Source organism: Marmota marmota, unplaced genomic scaffold (genome assembly GCF_001458135.2).
Source record: "Marmota marmota marmota unplaced genomic scaffold, marMar, whole genome shotgun sequence".
In the NCBI taxonomy this organism is placed as follows: Eukaryota; Metazoa; Chordata; class Mammalia; order Rodentia; family Sciuridae; genus Marmota; species Marmota marmota.
The window spans coordinates 4027678-4048502 of record NW_026000205.1 but is presented as its reverse complement, the minus strand read 5'-3'; the positions used below and the strand labels follow the sequence as shown (position 1 = coordinate 4048502).

The window sequence follows — 20825 nt, the reverse complement described above, 5'->3', positions numbered from 1 at the left end:
GGGGGGGGGGGCAGGGGCGTGTCCACAGGGGCAGAGACTCCAGGGTCCAAAGTGCAAGCGCTACAGCAAGGCGCTGGGAAGGGGCCTGTGGGAGGGAGATGGCTGGCCGTGGGATGAGAGAGGAAGCCCGTGGTCAGCAGTGGCCTCAGGTAGGAGTTGTTGTGTTGGAAGTAGGCCGTCACGGTGACGACTGGCCGGGCACAACATCCCCTCCTGTGGTGTGGTGAACTTCCCGAGGACCTCGCTCTGGTTATGGGGCTGCAGGAGAAGATCAGAAGATCTTTGATTTGAGGGCTGCTACGCAGGCCTTCCAGTTTCCTTTAGCCCAAAGGACAGAATGACAGTAATTGAGTTTGAAGATCTTGATGGGCTTTATTTCTGATTCTAGAGTCAGACAGTACCGTATCCCATAAACCAGGTGAGTGAGCTGAGGCAAGGAGGCTCTGGGGCTGCAGAGGCTGGAGGAAGCAGAAAAGAACACACAACAGATGGGTCGCCTCCAGGTCACTGTCCTCGCAAGATGGGGACAAAATAAAGATAACTGGTTGGTTGACAAGGGAGAACTGCAGGTGGCTTTGTGTGAGGAACCAAGTCTGTGAGGAGGTCAGATAAAGAGCGGAGTACGGGCACAGTGATGTGGAGCGTCAGCAGGAGTGACACCATTTTGATTTTTGGCCTGGCCTGTTGTGGCCTCTTGTAGAAGCTTAATTCAGAACAGTGGCCTCGGGGCTGCAATTGTGGCTCAGTGGTAGAGCGCTTGCCTAGCATGTGTGAGCACTGGGTTCAATCCTCAGCACCAAATAAAAATAAATAAATAAACAAACAAACGCATAAATAAATAAAGCTGTTGTGTCCATCTATAGCTAAAAAAAAAATTAAAAAAAAAAACAGTGGCCTCCCATCTTCCTTTTTAATTATTGTAATTGTAGGTGGACACAGTGCACTCATTTACTGCCACAGCCCCGCCCGCCTGTCATCTTTATGACTAGTCCAGAGAGCTCCGCGTGTGTCCGTGCAGTTTAAGGCTGGAGTTCTGGACACCAGCAGAGGCCGTGTAAAGGCACCACAGAGACCGAGGTAGATAGATTTCCCTCAAAATGGCCTTGCGTGCGTTCTGCGTCACTCCGCAGGAGCGTGGGCTGTGGGCCTGGGCTGCGGGCCTGGGCTGCAGTCCCGCGGCCTTGGTTGGAGTCAGCTTTTAGTTCTCAGAGTGACTTTGGAGCTGTCCTCTCAGCAGGGCTTGGGACCTTCCCCCTGGAGAAACCCCCGGGGTGCCTTTGTGCTGTTGGCACCTGGGACCCTGTGGAGCAGGCACTGCGCTAGCGCTGAGGTTGCTGGGGCATTTTTCCTCGGAACTCGGAGGTCTTTGCCGCAGGCCTCCTCCTGCCCCGCCTTCTGGAGGCCCTGGAGAGCTGGTGGGGTTCAAGGGCAGTCTGCCATGGCCGACCCCTGGGCGCTCACCTGTTAGAGCAGCCCACTCACGGCCACGGGTGTCCACTGGCTTCCCCACACTCAGCCCGGGCAGGTGCTGCCCTCGGCCTCCCGTGAGAGTGGCAGTGTTCGGCCGTCTGGGTTCTGACCAGAGGTGGCCACCTCCTACCTTTGTTGACACTCTTCTCCCAGCGCTTTGCTCTGAGGATGGCAGGCCCGTGGGCAGTGGAGGAGCGGGCCCTGGCACCTATGCCCCTCCCCTGCAGCCCTGGGGCCCTCTTCTTGCGTGTCCGTGTGCACTGTTTTCTTTTCTTCCCCCCAAACCACTGGAGAATAAGTTCCCCCTGCATCTCCTAAAACCAGGGGAGTCCTCTGCGCGACTGCGGTGCAGCTGTCCCACCTGTTGATGTGACAGTGGTGACCAGTACTGGTGTCCACAGGCTGGCCTGAAAATCTGGAAAGAGATACGTGATGTTGTCCAGGTCATCTCGGTCCATGAACAGCAGTATCACCTACGTTTCCAGATGTGTCATTTCCCCAGGTTTTCTCTAAAACATCATTTTTAAGCTGTTTTTTGAAACTCCAGCATCCATTGGAGACTTGAATGCTGCATATGACCTGCCAGGATGGGCACCTCTGTCCCAGCCGGTCCCCACTCACAGTCTGCCTTGCCTTTCAGATTCTGGTACAGGTCAAAGAGGTCCTCTCCAAGCTGAGCACACTCGTGGAGACTACGCTTAAAGAGGTGCGTGTTGAGCCAGGTGTGGTGGCGCATGCCGTAATCCTAGCCATGTGGGAGGCAGGAGGATGGCAAGTTCGAGGCCAGCCTGGGCAACTTATGAAGACTCTCTCTCAATAAAAGAGTGGGGGCCGGGGGTGCGGCTTGGTGTTAGAGAGAGGGGTGCCTGAGGGGCAGTGGGAGAAGGGGCCAGTGGGGGGCGGTGGCCTCCTGGCTCGGGAGGGGCTGCTGAGCTCAGGAACTCACAGATCCACCTGGCACGGTCTGCCCTTCCCTCTGTGCCTGACGCCACCCTGTCTGTCTTCCCGCATGTCCCTCTCCTGGCCTCTTGGTCTCTGTCTGTCCTCTTCATTGCTGTGCTGCTGTCCCTGTCTCTTGCATGGATCTTCTTGGTCCGCCATGATCTCTCGCCCCTCCCCTCACCTCTGCCCCCTCCCCACGTCTCTCTCTGGGCCCCTCCCTCTCCGGTGGCCTCTTTTCTTCCAGACAGAGAAGATTACAGTGTGCGGGGACACTCACGGCCAGTTCTATGACCTCCTCAACATATTTGAGCTCAACGGCTTACCCTCAGAGACCAACCCCTACGTATCCTTCTCAGCACAGCCCGCCTGTCCCACCCCCACCCGACCGTGTGAGGGAGAGGACCCCGCCAGGGAGGCCTGGCCACGGGAGGAGGGCAGGGCCAGTCTGCCAGTGCCCTGTCGCCCGGGCCTGCGGCCCCCTCTCCTGAGCCCCTGCTTTCTTCATCTNTTTCCAGCAATGGAGAGAGAGGGCAGAATTGAATAGTGAGAAAACACACCAACCCTCACTCATTCAACACGCGCCTCTGTACCCGGAGTACGTACCCCCGGAATATTTCGAAGGGAAGGTAACCTTTAAAGACAACTTGGTCTTCTTGATCCCTTTAAAAGAAGTTTAGGAGTCAAGGTCCATATGTAGTGACTTGGATTCTCTCACATGGGACCTGCTCCCCATCCTCCGCCTGGGATTTTAACTGGCCCTCATAACATCAAGAGCCAGCCCTGTCCACCCGGGGAGAGATCAGGGGCGTTTCTTGGGGAGTGAAACTGACAGGCACTTTGGATCAGCAAATGTAGCTTTTAAGTGTGTGAGTGGAGACGGGTGTGGAGGGGGTTTCTAAAATGCAAAGACAGCCCAGGGGCAAATTAGCTTCCCTGCTTTCTTCATCTGCTCTAAGATTGCAGGCAGACTGTTCCTGTACCACTGCCCGCCCCCCCGGCCTGGCCATTTGCAACTGTGTGACTGAGGCAGTCGCTCTACCTCTTGGTGCCTCAGTTTCCTCGTGTGTGACATGGGGACAGGAGGGCCCACCTCATGGGCTCACCTCTCAGGAGGTGCTGAGACCTGGCCCACCCCACTCTATACACATTTTTGACATCATGATATTTGCTTGATAAGTAACCAGGGGGTGGGACCCTGGGCCTGTGTATGGCTGGGCATGAGTCCCATGCCATCCCTCCTGTGGTTTCAGGCCTGCTTTGTGGGGACAGCTGAAGCGAGATGAGCACCCGGGGCCTCCTGCCATCGGCCTCAGTGTGGTCTAGAGCCTCAGGCCAGAGCCACACAGTGCAGGTCCCCACCCCCTGGTGCCACCTCCTTGGGAGGTGTTGACGGGGCCCGGGGTGAGCAGACTCGGGGTGCAGCCCACCTTCTGCCCGCCATGTTTTCCTTAGCAGGGCAGATATTTAATGGCGACTTTGTGGACCGTGGCTCCTTCTCAGTTGAAGTGATTCTCACCCTTTTCGGCTTTAAGCTCCTCTACCCAGATCACTTTCACCTACTTCGAGGTGAGCTTGGAGGTGCCGGGCCCGCAGGCACTGTGGTCTGGGCTGTCCCCCCTGCGCTTTAAGGTCGGGGTCATGGGTGAATTCTCCCAGAAAGTGCGCAGGACCACCTGGTGAGGCCTGATTGGCTGTGCGCCGCCCCAGGCCAGCGCCACACTGAGGGCAGCACTGTACCTGAGCAGCCCAGGTGTGTGCAGTGTGACCGTGTCCAGCAGGTGGCCGTCAGAGGCCTGTTGATGATCTGCACGGAAACAGGCTTCCTGCGTGACGCCGGCCAAGGTGTCCGGAGGGTTCTGCTCAGCACTCTGGACGAGGCGGGCTGCTCCTGGAGGCTTCCTCCCTCCGGCCCCTCCTCAGCCCCAGCCCCTGAGACGTCCCCTAGAAGGGGCCAGAGGCCTCCAGAGAAGAGGGCCAGGATCTGGGCGGGAGGCAGGGGATCACTGCGGGTATCACCCCCAAAGAGGAGTCACATAACTTTTTTCTAAATGAAAACCCCAAAAAATGATGAGACAGAGTTGGTGTGTCCCAGAGAAGGGAGCTGGTGAGGCCCCTGGCAGGGATGTCACCACTCAGCCCAGGCCATCGGCACCGCCTCCAGTGTCAGCACAGTGCATGTGTTGATCTCTGGGGCCTGGTAGGCCATTGGCAAGTTCCCAGCCCAGATGTTCCCTGAAGTGTCCCAGAGCCACGGTGCTGGCTCCTCAGAGCCCTGGGGAGCAAAATGCTGCCCCCAGAGGGCTCCCGGGGTACTGCAGGAGATGCACAAGAGCTACTGGCAAATTGCATCAAGGAGCATCCAAGTGGGAAAGGGAGTGGAGAGCTGGGATGGCTGGAGGGCTGGCTTATTCAGGGTGCCCCCACTGAGGATGTACAGCTGGACCAAGGATCCGAAAGAGGAGAGAGCCAGGAATTGGGGAGAGAGTAGCAGAAGCTATGTGTTCAAAGGTCCTGGGGCAGAGGGAGCTGTTCTGGTTTGTCCCAGATTCAGCCAGGGGGCTATGGGACTCAAGTGGGGGCAGGGGGCGGTCTGAGCAGGAACCCTGGGAGAGGGAGGTGGATGGAGCTCATGGCTTCCAAGAGGACTCTGTTTGGGACCAATGTGGGTCTCCCAACCTCTACGCAGAGCACAAATGGAGGATCAGTGTAGGAGCTGGAGCAGGTGGGGAGGCAGTGGAACCTGGCGGGGGTTATGTCAGGTTCAGGCTCTTGAGGTAGAGCCCAGAGTGTGTGCCAGAGGTGACGGGGGGGGNTGGACCGAGGAAGTCATGGGCGTGAGGCTCCCTGGGGGCTGTGAAGTTCAGAGGCCTCGAAGGACTGCTGGTTTTGGCTAGGTCGAGGGAGAGGCGGGGCTTCGTGGGAGATGAGTGCCACTAAGGTGGCTGGGAGGGGCCAGGTGGGCCGAGCAAGCCCCCTTAGTGGAGCTCGTCAGGCTGCAGGACAGCTGGGCCCTTAGCAGATGGGGTGGGGGTGGTGAGGGCCTGGCTGGGGCACCCGCCCCCAGCCTGGGAGGCCTGCCGTGGGGAGCCTGAGGTCCATGGGACTGGGACAGCCCAGGCTATCCCATGGCCATAGAGCCCCAAGACTGGCCTGGTCCTGGTCACAGGTGCCTGTGGGCCCTTCCCAGCCTCCATTTGTCCCCCAGAAAATGGACTAGGAGCTGTGTCTGTATCTTGTTGGGTTCCTGTGAAGGGCCAGGGGCTGGCGTATGAATTGTCATCAGCTTGGGACCTGCTGGCCACCAGTGAGGAATCCTTCAGTCCCTCTGAGCACGCCAGGCAGAGGGTGCTGATGAGCCCAGAGGCTGAGGAGCTCTCTGTCCTCTGTCGCTGTCAGGCAACCACGAGACGGACAACATGAACCAGATCTATGGTTTTGAGGGTGAGGTGAAGGCCAAGTACACAGCCCAGATGTTCGAGCTCTTCAGCGAGGTGTTCGAGTGGCTCCCGCTGGCTCAGTGCATCAACGGCAAAGTGCTGGTGAGGCTCCCCCCACGCGGCCGTGTCTGGGTGAAGTGCTTGGGGGGGCTGTCCCCTCACAGTCGCCACCTGCCCCTCCCCAGATCATGCATGGAGGCTTATTTAGTGAAGACGGCGTCACCCTAGACGATATCCGAAAGATCGAGCGGAATCGGCAGCCCCCGGACTCTGGTGAGTGGCACCAGCAGGAGGCAGTGAGCACCCGGGCTGGGACCTGCGCTGCAGCTTGGGCCCCTGTGGCTCCCGTGGCTCCCGTGGGCCAGTAGCCTGCGTTTCCTACCTGTGGCTTGAGTCAGGGCCCCTCACAGGGCCACACTGGCCAGGGAGACACCCACAGTGCAGGGCGAGGAGACTGCGCCCTGGGCACACCTGTCACCACCAGGATCTGACTCCCGCCCCTCGGAGGGAGGTGTTCGGGTGCCACTCAAGTCCTGGGGAGAGACCACAGAGGGCACGTGTCCTGGAGGATATGGATGGTGTTGGGTGGCCTCTCAGGAAGGTGACATTCCAGTTGACACCACAGGAAGAAGAGGTGCCTGCACAGAGGGGCCCAGGGCAGGGCAGATCGCAGCAGGAGTGGGACGGAGTGGCGGGTCCAGGGGTTGTTGTTGGACATGAGCTTCCCCGGGACACATCCTGCAGGGCCCCACAGCCTGTGAGGAGCTGGGTCCTTGTTCCTAGGCAGTGGGGAGCCACCAGGACTCGGAGCCGACGAGGGCCTGGTCTGAATTGGGACGTTGAATGCGTCGGGGCTCTAATGGAATAATGGGTTGGGGGAGGAGGCAAGGGGAGATCCGCAGGGACAACAGGCCAGCTCGGAAACGCAGTGGGCATGTCCTGAGCCCCAACCCCAGTTGTCCCCTGCCTGACCCCCACCCGGGCTGTGCTGTGGGGCAGGCACCTGGCTGGTGCAGCAGCACAGGCCTAAAACTGCTGGGCCGAGGTGGCCTGAGGCCCCCCCGGGAGATGGACAGTCCCTGATGTTCCCTCCCTTCCCCACCAGGTCCTATGTGTGACCTGCTATGGTCGGATCCACAACCTCAGGTGAGTCTCCAGGGCCAGCAGATGTGGGCTGTGGGCAGAGCGGGCGGGGCAGGCCAGGGGTCACCCTGACCTCTCATGGCCCACCCCCAGAATGGGCGCTCGGTCAGCAAGCGGGGCGTGAGCTGCCAGTTCGGGCCTGACGTGACCAAGGCCTTCCTGGAGGAGAACCAGCTGGACTACATCATCCGCAGCCACGAGGTCAAGGCCGAGGGCTACGAAGTGGCACATGGTGGCCGCTGCGTCACCGTCTTCTCCGCCCCCAACTACTGGTGCGTCTCCACCCTCCCCAGCCAGGGTTCCTCCCAGGCACAGGGTTTTGTCTGTTTTGGTTTTAACTTTTTGTGATGGGAGATTTCCGTTGTAGGAAGGGTGGATAGAACACTCACTGTACTGGGCACCCCATCCCCCACGATGTCCCCCCAGGACGTCCCCCAGGCTGCCCCACCTGGGCCGTTTCAGAGCAAACCCGTCTCCCGTTGTCACCCAGACATTTCTGAAAACTTTTCTCCTCTCCTTTCTTTACCAGTGAGCTCCTGCCTCCTCCTCTCCCTCCACTCCCCTCCCTCTTTTCTGTTGAAGTCCAGACACCTGCAGGGTGGCCTGTGCCCTAGCCTAGGCTGGAGGACATCCCGTAGTGTCCTGTGCGCATAGCTCTGTCCCTCGCACCTCCTGGTGGATCAGCTCCATGGGGCTGGCTGTGCCCAGCTGGTGCCGCCCCCACCCACTCCCACTCCCCTCACCTGTACCCCCTCCTGCCTGCTCCCCGTTCTCCACCCTCCCTTCTCTCAGCCCCCAGCCCTGTCCCAACCACGGTAGTCACTTCCCTCCTGTCCCTGCAGCGACCAGATGGGGAACAAAGCCTCCTACATCCACCTCCGGGGTTCCGACCTGCGGCCCCAGTTCCACCAATTCACAGCAGTGGTGAGTCACCCCTCGAGCCTCTGCCCTTCCCCAGACCTGGAGAGGGGGTAGTACACCTGGGCGCTCAGGGGTCCCCCATGCTGACTGTCCCTCTGTCTCGGCTCCAGCCTCATCCCAACGTCAAGCCCATGGCCTACGCCAACACGCTGCTGCAGCTAGGAATGATGTGAGGGCGGGCAGCTGCACCGGGGCCTCCGCTCCACCAGCCCTGGGCAGGCGTAGAGCAGGCCCCGCCCCAGGGCATCGTTGGACCCCCTTTTACTTTGTAAAGTTTGTATTTATTCCCCTTTAGGTTTGCAGAGGGGGTGGGGAGCAGAGCGGGGCTGGCCAGAGGGTCTGCTCCCTGGGCAGAGGGAGGCGCTGGAGGAGCTGGGGCTGGGGGCAGCCTGGGCATTCTGGAGGAAGGCCGCTCGGGGTGGGGCGGGGCCAGGAGGCTTCTCCGCCCCCCCTCGTTTGCATGGCTCCTCCCCTGCTAAAGCAATAGGGCCCCGCCATAGGAAGACCCCCAGAAAGAGGGTCATCAGGGAGGCCTCGCCTGCACCCACTCTTGGTCGCCCCAGGGTGGGGCTAGGCTGGGGCCCACCCCCTTCCCCAGCTGTTTTATGTCTGTAATTAAATATGTTAAAATAAAGTCATTATTGTAAGTCATCCTGTTTGGTGGAGCCACTGGCTGCCAGGGCTGTGTGACTGTGATCTGGAGGTGTGCCCAGGAGTTGGCCTGACCCCCCAAGCAGTCCGGTACAGTAGGCGCTTAAGAGAGGCTCCAGCCTGGGCCCAGCTGGAGATGCCCCTCCACACCTGTCCTGCAAGACACCTGGAGGGCAGAGTTCTGAGGGGGTATTGACCCCCTGGTGACCTTCCAGACCCCATCGATCTCTGCCCTCTGCCGGCCATTGGTGTCAAGAGGCCCTTCTCAGACCCTGGCATACTTTGGTGTGGGCCTTGGGAAAGCACTCCTGGCCAGTGGCTGCAGGCCACCTGTGCCCAGGGGAGAGGAGGAGGGCGAGGACAGGTGTGGGGTCAGCAGAGAAGCTGGCCTGCTCCCACGGGACTGGGTGTTGAAGTTACTGCAGGTCAGAGGGCCCCAGACCACTAAGGTTCAATAATGTGCCAGGAGGATCCACTGGGCTCATAGAAGTCCGCTCAGGGTTTTCACCAGCAACAGGAAGGTGAGCACTGGGCAGGACCCAGGAGACCAGGCCAAGCTTCCAGCCCCCTCCCCTGGGGGGCACGTGTGGGACGCCCAGAATGTGTTCTGGCAGAGGAAGCTCACTGAGCCCTGGTGCCCAACCTGGTCAGCAGGGTTGGTTGGTGACCATCCAGCCCACACAGCCAGCCTGGGTCTCAGGAGACTCGAAGGCCACAGCATAAATCACACCACTGGACATCATCTTACCAGAGAGGACATTCTAAGGCTCACAAGTGACCTCCCAGGACCCAGACTTTCCTCTGGCCAATTCACTGCACATCTGCACAGCCGAGCACAAAGTTCCTGGCCTTAAAAGAAAAAGAAGGTCATCGCTGTCTTTCCCAGCCTCACGATGGGCTGGGCTTGACGGCAGTCCTCCCAGAGTTCATGGCATCTGTGGTCAGTGTGTCTGGGTGCAGTCGCCTGAAAACAGGCATGACCCATGCAGACTGCCCCCTGCAGCCTTCCAGCCTGCTGCCCCCCCCCCTCCCCAGATAGGGTGCCACCCTCAGGTCCTGGCCAAGGTTTCTTTCCAGGATGGAGGGTGGACTATGCTGGAGGTGTGCCCATCCTAGACAAATCCATGGCACCAAACACTCTAGATAAACCCCTAAGAGCCCACAAGGACTGGAACAATTTGACCTTACCTTCCACAAACCCTTCACTCCAGTTAAAGCTAAATTCTCCCCTCTTTCTCTCCCCCTCCCCTACCCCTCTCATTTTTCTTTTGCAGCACTGGGGACTGAATTCAGGGATGCTCTACCACTGAGCCACATCCCCAGCCTTTTTTTTTTTGAGTGGGAAGCTGGCCTCAAACTTTTGATCCTCCTGCCTTAGCCTCCCAAGTCCCAAGACTACAGGTGTGTACCAACGCACCTGGCTTGGATCTTATTTCTGTACATTCTTGTTCAAGCCACAGCTTCCCACAATTAATAGATGCCCAGTAAAGACATCATTAAAAACAGAAAGACACTGGCCAGAGGGAGGGGGGAAAAAGTCTTGATTTCAAAATACAAAAAGAATCAAGCAAAATCACTTAGCCGGCATCTCCCTAAGCATCCATCCACAGGTGAGATGGCCCATTGGTAAGTATTCATTCCTATCGTGCCTTTACTTTTGAACACTGTGGAGGTTAGCTTCGTCTTGATTTGGAAGAATTCTCTAGCAGGCAGAATGAACCAGAGGAAACGGCCAAGTGTAAATTAAAGAGTTACTGTGCCTGTGGTCATGGTGGAAGTCTGGCAGTTCCTGGAGGCTGAGCATAGAGCAACCACATGTCCTGGGCCAGCTCGTGTGTGTCCCTCTAATGCATATCTTGAAGCCCTAAATCCCAGCACCTCTGAATATGACTTTATTTGGAGGTAGAACCTTTAAAGAGGTAATTAAGGGGCTGGGGTTGTGTCTCAGAGGGAAATGCTCGCCTAGCATGCGTGAGGCACTGAGTTTGACCCTCAGCACCACATAAAAATTAAAGGGATTGTGTCCACCTACAACTAAAGAATAAATTTTTTTTTAAGTAATTAAGGTAAAATGGAGTAGGCCCCAATGCAAGTTGACTAGTGTCCTTATAAAGGAGATCAGGACATAGAAACATACAGGGACAGCTGTAGAGGACACAGAAGACAGACATTTACAAGCCAAGGAGAGGACTGGCTGTGTTGCTCAGTGGTCAAGCATATGCTTACCATGCACTAAACCCTGGGTCAATCCCCAGCAGTGTACAAGTCCAGGAAAAATACAGAAGAAACCAACCCTGCCAACACCTTGATCTTCTGGCCTCCAGAATTATGAGAAAATTAATTGCCATTGTTTAAGCCACCAGACTGTGGACCTTTGTTATGGCGATCCTTGGTGGGCAGAACATGATGCCATTTGTATGGTAGAAAGAGTATGTCTCGTACACGTGTTCAGGCGTGTGTACCCCTGATGGACACATGGGAGGGCTGGGGGCTTCCCTGCCCATCCCATACCACCACCCCACCCTGGGGTCTTTCCTGAGAATGAGCCTTTTCTGCCCCTTCCAGATGTGACTTCCTTTCTCCCCATAATTGTGCCTGTGCTCCTGTCCCACTTTAAGGAAATGTACATAAAATCCCAGCAGTTCTGGAGGCTGAAGCAGGAGGGTCTCAAGTTGAAAGCCAACCTCAGCAATTTTAGTGAGGCACCAAGCAACTCAGTGAGACCCTGTTTCAGTGAGATTTTGTCTCTAAATAAAATACAACAACAACAACAAAAGGCTAGGGGTGTAGCTCAGTGGTTGAGTGTCCCTGAGTTCAATCCCCAGTTCCAATCAATCAATCAATCAGTAAAGTCAGTCTTGTCAACTTAGGCCCTAAGCAACTTTGCAAGACGCTGTCTCTAATACCCAAAAAAAAAAAAAAAAAAAATTAAAGTCTGAGGATGTGGCTCAGTGGTTAGGCACCCCCTGGGTTTAACCCCTTGTACCAAAAGAAAAAGAAAATGCAAGTTCCTAGAACAGTGTATCTCAAACTTTTATGTTTGTTGTTAGTGGGGATGGACCCCGGGGACGCTTTACCACTGACCTACATCTCCAGCTCTTTAATTTTTTATCTTGAGAAGGTCTCCCTACGCTTCCGAGGCTGGCCTCCAACTTGCAATCCTCTTGGCTGGATCCGCGCAGGGATTGCAGGCGTGCACCACCACGCCCCGCAAAGGGAGCGCATTTTAAGTGGAGTGCTTTTAGGTTTCTATAAATACCGCTTCCTAACTTAACTTTTTCCACCCTTCTTGACGTTGTCACCACCTGTGCAAGCTGGGCAGGGCGCCTTCCCAGGACTGTTGGGGAACAAGATGTAAGCAGATTTTTCACACCGTGTTATATGAGGAAACTGAGGCTCGAAACGTTGGAGAAGAGGTGCTCAGCCCGACTCCAGGGCTCCTCTCACGTGGCGCCCTAGTCCCGCCCCCCCCCCCCAGGGCCGCTAGGAGCGACACTACTGCTGCTGCTCTCTCCCTCTCTCTGCAGAGGAGCCTGTCAGCCTCTCTCCGCCGGAGCCCCAGGTGCCTGCGCTGAGCCCTCAATCCAGCCTCAGCGGCTGAACGGGGAAAGGGACACCCAATACTTCCGAGTGTGTGGCCAGGACCTAGAACAGCTCACGGGGAGGAATGGACATTCTGGGGACAAAGCAACCCATTCCCCGCGCCAGACCTGGCTTTGCGTCCGCCCGCACGAGCCGCGGCGCTCTAGTCCCCCACCAGGCGGCGCTCCAGGACCGCCGGTTAAAGACCCGCGGGCGCTGGTGCGTCCTGAACGCTCAGGTGAGCGAGGAGAACCAGGTGCCCAGACTGAGCTCTTGAAGCCAACGGCTCGGATTTAACACTAGTTACAACAATAACAATATTTGCATAGCTCCTACTACTAGGAGTACCCAGGCACTGCTTAGAGCGCTCAGGTAGCTTAATGCAAGCTCAGAGCCCCGATGTGCACATTTCACAAACAGGGAAGCTGGGGTAGGGACATGCCAGAGCCACACAGCGCTGGAACCCAGTCAGCGTGGTTTGACTCAAGCCCCAGCAACTCCAGAGTCTGACTGGACAACCCCACTCGCTCCCCCAAGCCCCAGGCAGGAGGAAGCGCTTCGTGGAGAAGCAAGGGACAGAAAGTAGCGGGAATGAGTGAGGTCACAAAACGGTGCGGTGTGTGTGTGTGTGTGGGGGGGGCGTTGCAATGGTCTTTACACAGCCACTCCCCCTGCAGTCGCGATCAGGTGCGGTGTAGACCGGAAAAGGTCAGCCCCCACCGACTAATGTCTCTGCTGGACTTGCTGAGAGCCGGCGGGGCGGGGTGGTGGTGTTAGCGGAGACAGCCTGTTCACGGGTCGCAAGCAGGAGCAAGTCACAGGCCCTTCCTTGTTTCTGACGACGCTAAGAGGATGTGATTTCCAGGACATAAATTGAGGGGCTGAGAGGCAAGTGACCAGTCCAGGATCTTGAAGACGGGGTGTGGGTGGGCTGGGGGGCGTGAGCCCAGGGACTCCGCTCCATACCCTCACTCCCACTGCGCATCCGCTCCCCTTTTCCCGGGCCTGGGACGAAGGGTCGGGAACCCCCCACCTGCCCCCCTCCTAGGACAGAATAGGCGGCCTCTGTCCCCTTCACATCTGCGTCCTGTCGTTTTCTCTTTGGTGACGGTGCTGGTGGCTGGGTTGGTCCAGATTTCCATGGCTCTGGTAACTCCGAGTTTGAAACCACTGTCCCAGTGGCTGAATTTGAGGACTGGATCCTTCAGGCGCCTTTCAAATCCTCATTGGGTGTCGTGGGGAGGCAGTGAGGCTCTTGCAGCCATCTCAGGGTTCCCACGGCCAGGCACCATTGGACATCTGAGCTCATGCTGGCGTGGGGTCACCAAGGTGGTTACGTGTTCATTCCGGAGAGGCAAAGTGACTCCACCAGTCGCCACCAGAGGGCGCACTGGGAGCCTTTTCTCTCCATTCTCCCCCTCCCTGTAGGCTCTCCATCCTTCTCCCACCAAAAGATGGAGGCTTCCCCTGCTTGCATTTGGGCTAGCTTTACTGTTGGCATTCTTACAGCCACCTTCCTTTCCTCCACCCCCGCCTTATGAATAGTTCTTATTCTCAGGAAATAGAAACCAGGCTGAGATAAAACTTGCCCTCTCTCTGTTCCCTCCTTGAGAGACGGGAAAACTGCCTGTCTCTGTTCCCAAGAAACACACCAGGGGATGCCTGCTCTGCCAGTCACCAAGACTGAGCCACCCCTAAGGCACACAGCCATGATTCTAGCCTATAAAAGGGAACATCCAAGGGGCCGTTGCTGCTGCTCTCTCCCTCTGCAGAGGAGCCTGTCAGACTGCTGACAGGTGTGTGCCCAGTCCTGCGCCACTTTTCTTTCACTGGTGCTGGTGACTGGGACCAGGCCCAGGCCCTCCCTCTGGTCTTGCTCTGCAGTCACCATACACCTCCTTCGTTACCCAGCGCCGCCTTCTGTATCCCCACTGGCCTCATTTGGGTAAGGGACTTTGCCCTTCCCTTCCTCCTCCTCACAAGTCTCTCTAGAGAGACTCAGGTCTTGGCCCAGCACCAGGATTCTTGACCTTCCCATCCCGTCCCCTGGCGAGTCCGCTCTCAGGCCCTGGTTCTCAGCCCCCCAGCAGAGCTCACGAAGCCCTGGCCCCGCACCAAGACTCTCCACCGGCTTTTTGCCCGGGACTAGGGAAGGACCAAGTGAGGACTCCCTTCTCTCAGTCCCAGAAAGGCTTCATCCCGGGGCCAGTGAATCCTGGGGTGACAACCCCCTTGCCGTCCCCTGTCATTCTACTCTGGTTTGGCCTAGAGCTGGGGACGCCTGCCTCTAGCCACTGCAGCACTCCAGCCCGCCCTGGGGAGCTCCCAGTCCAGATCACCTGACTCTCCTCTGCCCGCCTCCTGCCCACGGCGTCACCCCCCCTTCCCTTTGGCTCCGGATCTAAAGGCCCATCGACTGATTCGACTTTCCACTCAGTCATGGCCCTTCTATGACTTGGACAATGGATCTAAATAGCCACCTGATGGCACCTTTGATCCCAATATTTTGCGGGATCTTCAGGGAAATGGAGACATCCCTATGTGCCGGCTTTCTCCTTTCTCGCTCTAAGCCTCCTCTTTGCTCCTCTTGCTCCCCCACCAGCTCCTATTTGCCACTAAGGCTTTGGATTCCTCCAGAGACCCTACTCCTGGACAAACAAGGGACCCCAAACCCTCCTTGGACCCCACTGATGAGCCTCACTCTCACCAACTTCCACCAAACCCACCCGCTCCGTCCACACCACCATCCCAGCCACCCCGCAGTCCTCCTGTCACCCCATCTCTCACACAGCCACTCAGGGACCCACCCCCTCACTCCCTCTTCACACAGTCACTGGGCCTGAGTGTAATCAGAGTCCTTGTGCCCTTCTCCCTTGGTGACCTCTCCCAAATCGAGAGTCGCCTTTACCTCCAACCCTGCCGCAAACACCAAGGAGTTACAATAACGGGCTACAGCCCCACCTTTCATGATGGGCACGGGGTCCTATCCAACACCCTCCCCCAGAGAGCACCCTAATCCTCGCCAACCTCCCAGTCCCTGTCCCAAGGGCCACCAGGTGGGCCACTGATTGATTGCCCTCTTGCCCAGCGAGGAGGGAGGTCACACAGCCCCTCCGCAGACCTTCTGGGACTAGCTACGGATGACCCATGAGGCCCAGGATCCCAGGACCCGACAGCCACCGGCCACCGTCACAACAGGATGCTGTAGGGTGCTGTAGGGTAGCCATGTGGTAGCAGGTAGGCCACCTCTTTCCTTTTGACACAGGGGCTACGTTCTCAGTACTTGTCCAACTCTGGGGACCCACCTCTACCCCCACGACCTCCCTTGTCCTGGTGGAAGGCAACCACAGGGACCACGAAGAGCCCCCTCTCACGTGCTCCAGGCGCGGGGTCCCTTTCTCCCCTTCTCCCCAAGCCCCGCCCCTTGCTCGGCAGGGATCTCCTAAGTAAATTGGCTTCAATCTTCCCTCCCAGACTGGTCCGCTCCCAGTCCTCCTCCTTCTAGCACCTACAACCACCCCTCATCGACACCCTTGCCCCCCATCCTTGGTCAAACCCCAGGTAAGGGACGCGCACAGCCCCTCTGTAGCCACACGCCAAGGTCCCGCCCTCATCACACTCAAAAACCCATCCCTCTTTCCTTGCGGACCCCATACCCCCACCTCCAAACAGCCCTGGGGACTCAGAGCATCGATCCCCACCTCCAGCCAAACACTGCACGGTGCACGGCGCACACTCCCTCACACACCCATTCCCACCATCGGAAACCCTCGGGCGCCTTCAAGGCCTCCACATGGCCCACGCAGCGGTCCCCACACCCCACTGCTCCACGCGCTCTCCTCTCCCCCACCCCCGCCTCCTGAGCACTTTCCCCTTCTGGACCCTAGGGGGGCCTCCCTCTCCATTCCCTTCCACAAAGATTCCCAAGACCTCTTTGCTTTACCTGGCCTGACCCAGACACCCAGGTGTCCCCTCGACCTGCAGGACCGTCCTTCCTCAGGGCTTTAGTGACAGCGCCCGTCTTTTTGGACAAGCCTTGGCCTGAGACTCACCCACCTATCCTGTCACCACGGTTCCTCCTGCGATCCGTGGATGACCTCCTCCGCCCTCCCTCCCTGCACCACAGTAGAGCCCAAGCGGCCAAATCACTGAACTTCCTGGCCTTGGAGGATACCGCGTCGCGCTCTAAGGTTCAGGGCTTTCTTCCCACCGCCACTTATTTGGGCTTCCAGGGAACCCCATCCCCAGGGCCACTGCAGTGGATTGGGAAAATCCCATCTCTCACCCTCCTGTTCCCACACCCAGGCTGAACTACTCCCATTCCTGGGACTACCGGGACGCTTGAAGGCACGGCTGACCCCCTTACAACGCCACAAGGCCCCCTGGAGAGCCCCTCATCACCCCACACACCCCCTCAGGCCCTGGCCCAGCCCTGCTGTGGGCCCGCCCTCCCTCACTGCCTCGCCCTTTCTCTGTGTGTCACAGAAAACCCAGGACTTGCCCTGCGAGCACTGGTCACAGTTGGGACCATCCTTCGAAGCAGTGGCATTTGTCTCAAAGCACCTTGACCCGACAATAGGGGCCGAGCCTCCAGGTAGGAGCCTCCAGGTACCCTGTCAGCCAATCAGGAACAAACAGAGCAAAACATACAAACTTTACAGAATCCAACAGCTGAGCTGAAACTCGAGTTCTCTGGCAATTCCCTCCCTCCCTCTGTCACCAACCTGTGGAACCCTGTCCTTGCTTGGTCCTGCCCCTCCTGAGACCCCCTCACTGCCACTCTCTGCCGGGCCTTTCTGTGACGGTGTGTTTTCGAGGTTTTACAGGAAGCCATCATGGAAGGACGAAGAGCTTCACCAAGCAGGCCGTCCGTCAGATGCTTCGGGAGAATACACTCTCCTGACAGAAGAAACCCCCCTTTATGACCTGCCTCTGCCCCTGTCACCGCCCCTATGTCAGCAAGAATAAGGAGACCCCCATCCATAAGCCACCCCAACCCCAATAGCAGAACAAGAAGGGAGAGCTGTTGGCGTAAGTACAGCCATCTTCCTTTCCCCCAACCCACGAACACGATTATTCCCAAGGAACAGAAACTAGCCCCAGGTCAAACCCACAGGTCTGGAGCCGCCCTGGTCTCTGTTCTCTCACTGAAGATAGGAGACCACTTACCGGCCCCTGTGAGGTGCCCTCCTTGAGAGATGGGAAACTGCCTGTCTCTGTTCCCCAGAAACAAACTGGCCTTCTACCAAATCAGGGGTTGCCTGCTCTGCCAGTCACCAAGACTAAGCCACCCTAACACGCGGCCACGATTCTGGTGTAAATGGGAACATTCTAGGGGCCATTGCTGCTGCTCTGTCGCTGCTCTCTGCCTAGTCAGGCGCCTGACAATAAATCTGCTTGTGCCTCTATCTCTGACACCTGGGTGATCAGTCCTACACCACTTTTCTTTCACCATGACTGTGAATGATTATAAAGGACTGTCCTCTCCAAAAAACTCTAGTGGCTTTATGTCACTAAAGATCAAAACAAAAGTCCCTATGGTAGTCTTGACCTGTTCGGTTCACTAAGTTAGCCACTAGCCACCCACATGGAGTGAATTCAGTTTCAATGTAATTAGATGAATGCAGAGTACAGATACGGGACATTTTCATCACCACACAAAGCTCTCTGGGACAGCACTGTCTACATACATCTGCCTCCATCTTATCTCTCTGCCTCATTTCTCATCAGCCTATCTGTGTGACTCTTGGCTTCAGAGCCCCAGGTCTCAGGGAGCACCAGGCATGCTCAAGCCCCAGGGCCTTTGCACTGGCCGATCCTGCTGCCTGGAGAGCCCTTCCCCAGGATACTCCCAAGGCTCCTTCCCGTCCCCCCAGGCAGACTTTCCTCAAATGCCACACTCTCAGGGAGGGTGCCCCTGACCACCCTATTAACAATGCAAACTTTTCTGCAGCTCCTCGCTTGACCTTCAGAGTCCGGCTGCTCCCTGCGCACTGACTTGTTCTCAATGGCACACCAGTGATGGTTGTCAGGGAGTTTAATAGAGAAATTGGTGACAAGGTACTGCTGTCAGCAGGTGCAACAAGGGCAAGGGCAGGTTGCCCAGAGGTTAGTAACTGGCAAGTGGCTGCCACCCAGGGACCAGAGGAGCCTAAGGGAAATGCTGCCAGGCTGCCCAGGTCCCATAAAAAGAGCCCATCTGCTGAGGACAGTCCCAGGAGCTCGCAGCCCACCTCTGTGGCTCCCCCACGGAGCAGCCTCCAGATAGCGACCCCCTTCCTCCCGCTTTCCACCCTCAGTGCCCCCTCCACAACGCAGCAGCCCCTGGCAAAGGACTCGAGCGATGGCTGAGGGGTCCTGCCCGCACCAGGGCAGGTGGGCACGAAGAGGAGGGGCAGCAGAGCCTCTCAGGTCCAGCTCCCCAGGTGGAATGGGGTCTGTCTTGTCCCTTTCATGTTTGTTGAAAGACTGACGGACAGAACGAACCATGCAGGCTGGGAGAACCAGGCCACCATAACCAGGTGAGGGACATTCTAGAACAGCACGGCCCCTGGAGTGAGGGGGCAGAGGGGTGTGGAGAGAGGAGCAGGTGAGGCCCAAGGAGCATTGCCAAGGCCCTGAGGCCAGCAGGGAAGCGCAGCGCCAGGTGGGCAGCCCGGTAGGTCGCTGCAGGAGCCTCCTATGCGGCAGGACAGCAGGGCCATCCTGGTGGGAGGTCGGCGCAGTCCAGGGTCCCCAGGGCCCGGAGCTCCAGGCCCTGCTCCAGGGGCAGGAAGCAGGACTCTCCCAGAGCGAGGCCAGCCGGGCAGAGGAGTCTGGCCCCGAGGAGGGCAAGGGAGACAGCGTTGCGCTCAGGGTGAATGGGGCACTCTGGGACGCCCCGCAGAGAGGTGACCTGAGCAAAGACCCGTAGGTAACTTTAAGGTCAGCTTCTTCCCCCACCCCTGTCTTGGTCATTATGTTGTGCATTCTGATGGGACTGGTCGTTGCTATTCCTACGTGCACACAATACGCCATACACCAATACAGTTGGCCAGTGTCACTCCCCAGCTCTTCCCCTTCCCTCCCCGCCTCCACCTCTTGGTCCCTTTCCACTGATCCCTTTGATCTTCATGGGACCCCCCCCCTTTTCCTCTCCAGCCTCCGCACGAGAGAAAACTTAGGATTCTTAACCCCAATTTGACGTATTTTGCTTAATGTAATTGTCTCTAGTTTCATTCATGTTCCTGCAAGTGACATGATTTTTATTTTTCTTTATAACATGGGGGTTTAATAACGTAATTACAGGCCCCTCCCGTGCCAGGCTCGGTGCTGGGTACAGGAGAGGTGGTGTCGCCCTAGGAGGCCCATCGCCCCCAGCGGCGTCTCTACCCAGTGGGGTGCCTCGGTGAGTGGCGTTGGGAAGGCGAGGCAGCCTTACAACTGAGGGGCAGAGGCCTGAGACCAGAGTGGGGGTGCAGAATGTAGACTCTGGGGGAGCGAGACCCCTGCTTGGGACCTCAAGGTTTTCATCCAGGCCGCGACTGAGGAGCCCCAGACTCCTGGAGATGTGACCAGGTCCTCGAAGGAGGGAGAAGTCAGGATCAGTGACTGAAAACGACGCCCCCTCCTCTCTTCGGGTTCTCCGACGTCTAGCACCCACCCAGGTCCTGGACGCTCCGCTCAGGCTCCGCCCCTTACACAGGACACCCCGCCCCGCCTACAGGAGCTGCAGCGCCCAACTCACCCCCCAGGGGGAGCTCCAGGAGCGCGGGTCAGAACCACCCGCGCGCGGGCGTCGGTTCAGAGCTTGGAAACCTGAAAGCCAAGAGGGCTTTCCTACAGGGAAACCTGTGGGGCACCGCGTGAAACCTGGTTTGGAGCCACAACAATACGGAACACCCTGTTGCCACGCGGGTTACCCAAGGGCTCCTCCCACATCTGGATGCCCACACTCGGCTGCTGGGGAGGGAGGGACAAGCTGAGACTCAGTGGGGGACAGATTTGCCCGAGTCACTTGGCTACTCAGAGGGGTGTGGGAGCATCAATGCGCAGTGTGTGAGTTGGCAGCATGCTTCTGAGTGCCTGTGCGTGTTTGCACATGTAAGTCTGTGTTGTGTGTGTGTGTCCCAGTGTGCATGCCGGAATGTGCTTGTATTGGTACCTGGTGCACATCTGTATGAAGGCCTGCTTTTGTGAGTGTGTGTGAGTGGGGGTCTGTCGCTATGAGTGTGCTTGTCTATGTCCGTGAGTGTCTCTGGGAGCCTGTGTAGGGGCTGCCTCTGTACTGAGTGCACGTGTATGCGTGCATGTGCACGCGGGGGTGGGGAGCAGGTAGGAGGATATGAGTGAAAGCCACGCAGCTCCCCCGCCCCCCCCCCTCTTTTGCAGTATTGCAGATTGAACCCAGGGTCTTGCACATGCTAGACAAGCACTCTAGTACCGAGCTGCATTCCCAGTCCTTTTTATTTTTTTATTTTGACACAGGGTCTTACTTAATTGCTGAGGCTGGCCTCAAACTTGGGATCTTCCTGCCTCAGCCTCCAGACCCATTGGGATTACAGGAAGAACCATAGCAGCTGGTGACAGCTCCCACCTTGAACCTGACCTGGTTCCATCATGGAGGGCCCAACCCTCCCCCACTGTTTTTCTTCTCACTCAAGTCAACCGTCATAGATCTAAGGGACACAGAGACCCACC

General features: G+C 57.7%; 1 protein-coding gene across 1 annotated transcript in view; it reads left to right on the top strand.

The window, feature by feature from the left end:
* Ppp5c (protein phosphatase 5 catalytic subunit) overlaps positions 1 to 8564 on the top strand; it is a 22945-nt gene extending 14381 nt beyond the window's left edge. The window contains exons 5-13 of the mRNA XM_015496666.2: positions 2111 to 2176; positions 2657 to 2755; positions 3873 to 3978; positions 5809 to 5951; positions 6035 to 6122; positions 6955 to 6995; positions 7086 to 7264; positions 7835 to 7916; positions 8024 to 8564. Of these exons, the coding sequence (XP_015352152.1) occupies positions 2111 to 2176; positions 2657 to 2755; positions 3873 to 3978; positions 5809 to 5951; positions 6035 to 6122; positions 6955 to 6995; positions 7086 to 7264; positions 7835 to 7916; positions 8024 to 8086 (867 nt within the window). The 3' untranslated portion in view covers positions 8087 to 8564. The remainder of the gene's footprint in view (positions 1 to 2110; positions 2177 to 2656; positions 2756 to 3872; positions 3979 to 5808; positions 5952 to 6034; positions 6123 to 6954; positions 6996 to 7085; positions 7265 to 7834; positions 7917 to 8023) is intronic.
* The last annotated feature ends 12261 nt before the right edge of the window (positions 8565 to 20825 follow it).